Source organism: Ammodytes marinus, assembly GCF_949987685.1.
Source record: "Ammodytes marinus genome assembly, chromosome: 14".
NCBI lineage: Eukaryota > Metazoa > Chordata > Actinopteri > Uranoscopiformes > Ammodytidae > Ammodytes > Ammodytes marinus.
This window is the reverse complement of record NC_137218.1, coordinates 872,073-877,072: the sequence shown is the minus strand read 5'-3', so window position 1 is coordinate 877,072 and position 5,000 is coordinate 872,073. Positions and strand designations below refer to the sequence as shown.

Here is a 5,000-nt window from a genome sequence, read left to right as displayed (position 1 = left end):
CTGACACGAATCACATCACAAAAAACTATGTAGATTTTCGGTGTGTGTGCTTCGGCCATCTCCGCTCCCTCCGCCTGTGCATCGGCCATCTCCGCTACCCCCCCCCTCCTGCAAACCCCACTCCGTTGTGATTGGTTACCTTCCTTCCGGAACACTTTCAGTGGCGGGAAGTGCGAGCATGGACCTATAAGGGCGCGAGGCAGACGCGAGGCAGACGCGAACAGGGAAGTGACAGCATTACCATACATGGAAACATCCGCGTGGTCACGACTTAAGAGAAGAACCCTTTGTCACGTGATTCTCGACCGGCTGTCCTAGTGTGTAGCGCTCTGCACAGACACCCCAGACGGTCAGCAGGGAATACGTCGAAATGCATGTACGTAATTATTTGATACTCTAGTATGGTTAAACATGACTATAAATCATTATAACAACGTTTATAGGTCATAAAAGTTGAAAAGTATCATAGGTCCTCTTTAAGGAGTAGTATGATATGTATTGTAAATGATTGTGTGGACCTGGAAAATCAGAATAAAAAGAAAAAATGAATTCACTTTATTATTCTTTATCTGTGTGAGTCTGGATTATTGCTGGAGTTAATATTAGCAGTTAATATCAGTGGTCTGTTTCTATGGTAACTAATGTGCTCAAAGTTTGTGTGGTTGGTGCATCCAAACCGTCTGTGTGTGTCTGTGGTTGTGTGTGTGTGTGTTTGTGTGTGTGTGTCTGTATGTGTGTATGGTGATTGGTTTATCCTGACCTTGGGGGTGTGGCCTCTCTCTTAAGTCCCGCCTCCACGTATCCTTCCTCCACGATGAAATGGCTGCAGCTGATTCGCTGTCCCCGGCTGTCAATCACAGCCTTACACCTGGGAGAGAGGAGGCGGCAATGTTAGACTGAGGAAGACATTTAGGTTACGTTCCGAATCTCATACTATCTACTATATACACTCAACAAAAATATAAACGCAACACTTTTGTTTTTGCTCCCATTTTTCATGAGATGGACTTAAAGATCTAAAATTCATTCCAGATACACAATTGTACCATTTCTCTCAAACATTGTTCACAAATCTGTCTAAATGTGTGATAGTGAGCACTTCTGCTTTGCTGAGATAATCCATCCCACCTCACAGGTGTGCCACATCAAGATGCTGATCTGACATCATGATTAGTGCACAGGTGTACCTTAGACTGTCCACAATAAAAGGCCACCCTTTTATAGTCATGATGCTATTCTCCTCAGAAACTAAAGAGTTTAAGATCATTAGAAATTTCATTTCATTTCATTCATTTAACTTTTATTTATCCTCGAGAGACCAATTGAGGGGTGACCCTCATTTTCAATGACGTCGAGTTCAAACAAATTCAAAGGAAAAACAACAATACATACACAACATTCAATGCAAATACATCAAACAGACAACAACAGGTGAAGAGAAAAAAAAACAATTGAAACATTTACATTTGTGGTGAAGAGTGGCAGCAATTAAAATGAAATTAAATGGGTGAAAGTACAATATAGCCTAATTAAAACAGTTACAGGTAGAGTTTGTGGTGAATTTAGCTTACAGCTAGGAAGCATTGCTTGTTTTTCAGGGTCATACAAAACAGGTTTGTGTCTGTAGAGGGAGCCAGCGTTAGAAGCAGCAGGTGGATGGGCCGTTGGAGGTGAGGGAGGACAGTCAGGTGTGATGTCCAGAGCTGGAGGAAGTTTTGCAGCACAGATGGAAGGGGAGTATAATTCATGTTGAGCAGGGCTCCCGGGGGGGTCTTTTTTAGTGATGTCTGTGATTGAAGGACAATTTGAGGTGTTGATATGAGTTAAATTGGGGGATACTTCAGCAGGACCCCTGGGGAGATCTTTTTTAATGGGGGATGCTTTGGTAGGGTCGTGCTGTAGGGTTTGGTAGGTCATGTTCCTGGACGGGGCGCTCCGGTGGTGTAGTGGAAAGAGTGCGTACCATATTGGCTCCGGCCTTCGTTGCAGTGGTCGCGGGTTCGAATCCGACCCGTGGACCTTTACTGCAGGTCATCCCCCCCCTCTCTCTCTCTCTCTCTCTCTCTCTCTCTCTGTCTCTCTCTCTCTCTCTGTCTCCCCATTTCAACTCTGTACTGTCTAACAAAGCTTGAAAATGCCAAAAAAATTATCTTTAAAAAAAATAAGTGTTCCTGGATCATAATCGGTCCGTTAACTGAATGATTAACTGACGTCTTTGTGCTGATCTCAGAGCGCTGACATCATCCGTCACCGTGACATCATCCGTCACCGTGACATCATCCGTCACCGTGACATCACAGGATTAAAACAGCAGCTTCAGCTTTGAATATTTACCTCTAGGGAATTACAATCTCAATGAAATGCAAAAATGATTGATCTTGAAGCCTTTCCAAGGGTGTCACACACACACACACACACACACACACATACACACACACTGTTGTGCTGCTGAAAACCTATTATTGGGAATAATGATGCGCACAAAAGCTCATCCATAATCTCTGACACACACACACACACACACACACACACACACACACACACACACACGCAAACACACACACATAAACACACACACAAACACTCGCACACACACACAGAAACACACACACACACTTATAAATACAATTTGGAGACCGGCAGCCGCAAAAGGTCACACACATAAACACAATAGACAGTTGATGATCACACACACACGCACACGCACACGCACACGCACACGCACACGCGCACACGCACACACACACACACACACACACACTAGGGCTGCACAATATATCGAATTTTCATCGCGATGACGATATTGGCTTCCCACGATGACGTGTACATGAATGTGCGATATTGTAAATGTGTGCTCAGCTGCGAAGCAAATCAATCCCTCCCCAAACCACTCGCTGATCATGTGCCTGTTCATGCTCCAACCTGGCAACCCCAGGTTCCCCGAGAGCTGTCAATCAAAGTCCAGTGGCTCCGCCCCCAAAGTGTGAACAATTTTCTGCCCGCATAGACAGAAAGCACTCCAAGAGCCGCGCGAAGAAGCAAGCTGCTGCTTATCGCGCGAGCGAGAGCAGACATCTGCGCTTGTGAAATCACATACATCCCCTTGTTAGTCTCTTTTTTTGTGTGGGACCGGATTTATAACCCATTATTACATGACACTTTGCCAGGTCTGTTATCCAGCCAGACAGACCGCTGTCAAGAGTATAATGTATAGCGAACGGGTCACCTAAGGACCTACGTCATAGTTTTGATGGATAGACGTCCACAAACAGGGCTACTCGTTCAGAAAACAATGGAATACTTTTTCAACACGTCTTTGCATGTATCAGGAGAGCAGGGAACACAGGAGTCATGGTTAATGTCCGACAGGACTCCAGCAAGACGACGTGAGTACGTTTTGCTTCAGGCTGCAGCCCGCCATGTAAATGTTCGGCAGTCATTTTCTCCGTGAATTGTTATAGATTTTGGGGAATAATGCTTTGTTAGCTAGATGGAGCTCTGGTTAAGCATGTTGGCCGATTACATTTACTGTTTGTACAGTGTGCGAGTCTTGAGTTGTGTTAGCAAAACAGTAGCTCTGTGACTAACAGCTGAGCCGGAGCCTTCAGTCAGCTGAAGCAGTCTAGCTGGGCGAGTAGACTATTCCACCGTTGCTAGTTCGTATCCTTGGTCGTTCCTATTTGCTGGCGTATTGAACTACGTTTTCATTACATAAGAACCTAGTGGGTTTGCAATGACTATTCCAGTTATTAGACAAGCTCCCAGGGTTGCTAATAACTCCATACAGTCAGTGCCTCAGCGTACACACGACCTGAAGCGAAGATGAAACCTCGCGTTGGGAGTGAAGGCATGAGAGGCAGCAACATTTAACTAACGTGTTGCTGAGTGTTACCTGCCACTTCCCGTCTCCGTCCTTTCAAATTAAATTCCGACATAGTAGAGCCATATAGGTTGTGATTTATTTTGACAGGGCGCAGCTCATAATATACTTATTTTAGTTATACATTGTGGGCACAATTTTATTTAGTTCAAAATCAAGTTTTATACACATCCATCATGCAGGTACAATGAATGGAGTAAAATATTTTATATTTTTGCTTTTAGGAGATGCAATGAGGTCAGGTGAGGAAACAAAGATGTGTTATTCAACAGAAATGTAGCACAAGGAAAAGTTAAAGCAGTGCTCTGTTGATTTGATTTTGAGTAAAGTTTTGGTGCAATATTTTGATTTATATTTTCTTTGTGGAAATGCATTGACTTCAGGTAAATATTTATTATATTTATGCAAATATATGTACATTATCAGTAATATTGCATAGCCGATCACATGGATATGAAAGCGCTGTTATGTTTACGTGACAATCCAATAAAAATATTTTACTCACTACAATTACTGAATAATCGTGGTAAAATATCGTGATATCAATATTGACCAAAATAATCGTGATAATCATTTTGGGCAATATCGTGCAGCCCTACACACACACACACACACACACACACACACACACACACACACACACACACACACACACACACACACACACACACAGACACACACACCATTAGCATTTCCACATTGAGACTTAATCAGACATCAGAGAGAGATGATGCTGGGACATGATATAGTTCAGTGTATCACATTAACATTTCACCTCCTGCTTCATACAGGTTCATCTACAGACACTAGGTTATTATAGAAAAGCTCAGATAGACAGAGAAAGAGAGACAGACAGACAGACAGACAGACAGACAGACAGACAGACAGACAGACACACAGACAGACACAAACACAGACAGACAGACAGACAGACAGACAGACAGACAGACAGACAGATAGACAGACACACACACAGACAGACAGACAGATAGACAGACACACAGACAGACAGACAGACACAAACACACACAGACAGACAGACAGACAGACAGACAGACAGACAGACAGACACAAACACAGACAGACAGACAGACACACAGACAGAAAGACAGACAGACAG

General features: G+C 43.5%; 1 protein-coding gene across 1 annotated transcript in view; it reads right to left on the bottom strand.

The window, feature by feature from the left end:
• Positions 1-5,000, bottom strand: part of LOC307260906 (rab proteins geranylgeranyltransferase component A 2-like) — a 27,017-nt gene that overhangs the window by 8,664 nt on the left and 13,353 nt on the right. The window contains exon 12 of the mRNA XM_080041273.1: positions 761-868. Within this exon, the coding sequence (XP_079897399.1) occupies positions 761-868 (108 nt within the window). The remainder of the gene's footprint in view (positions 1-760; positions 869-5,000) is intronic.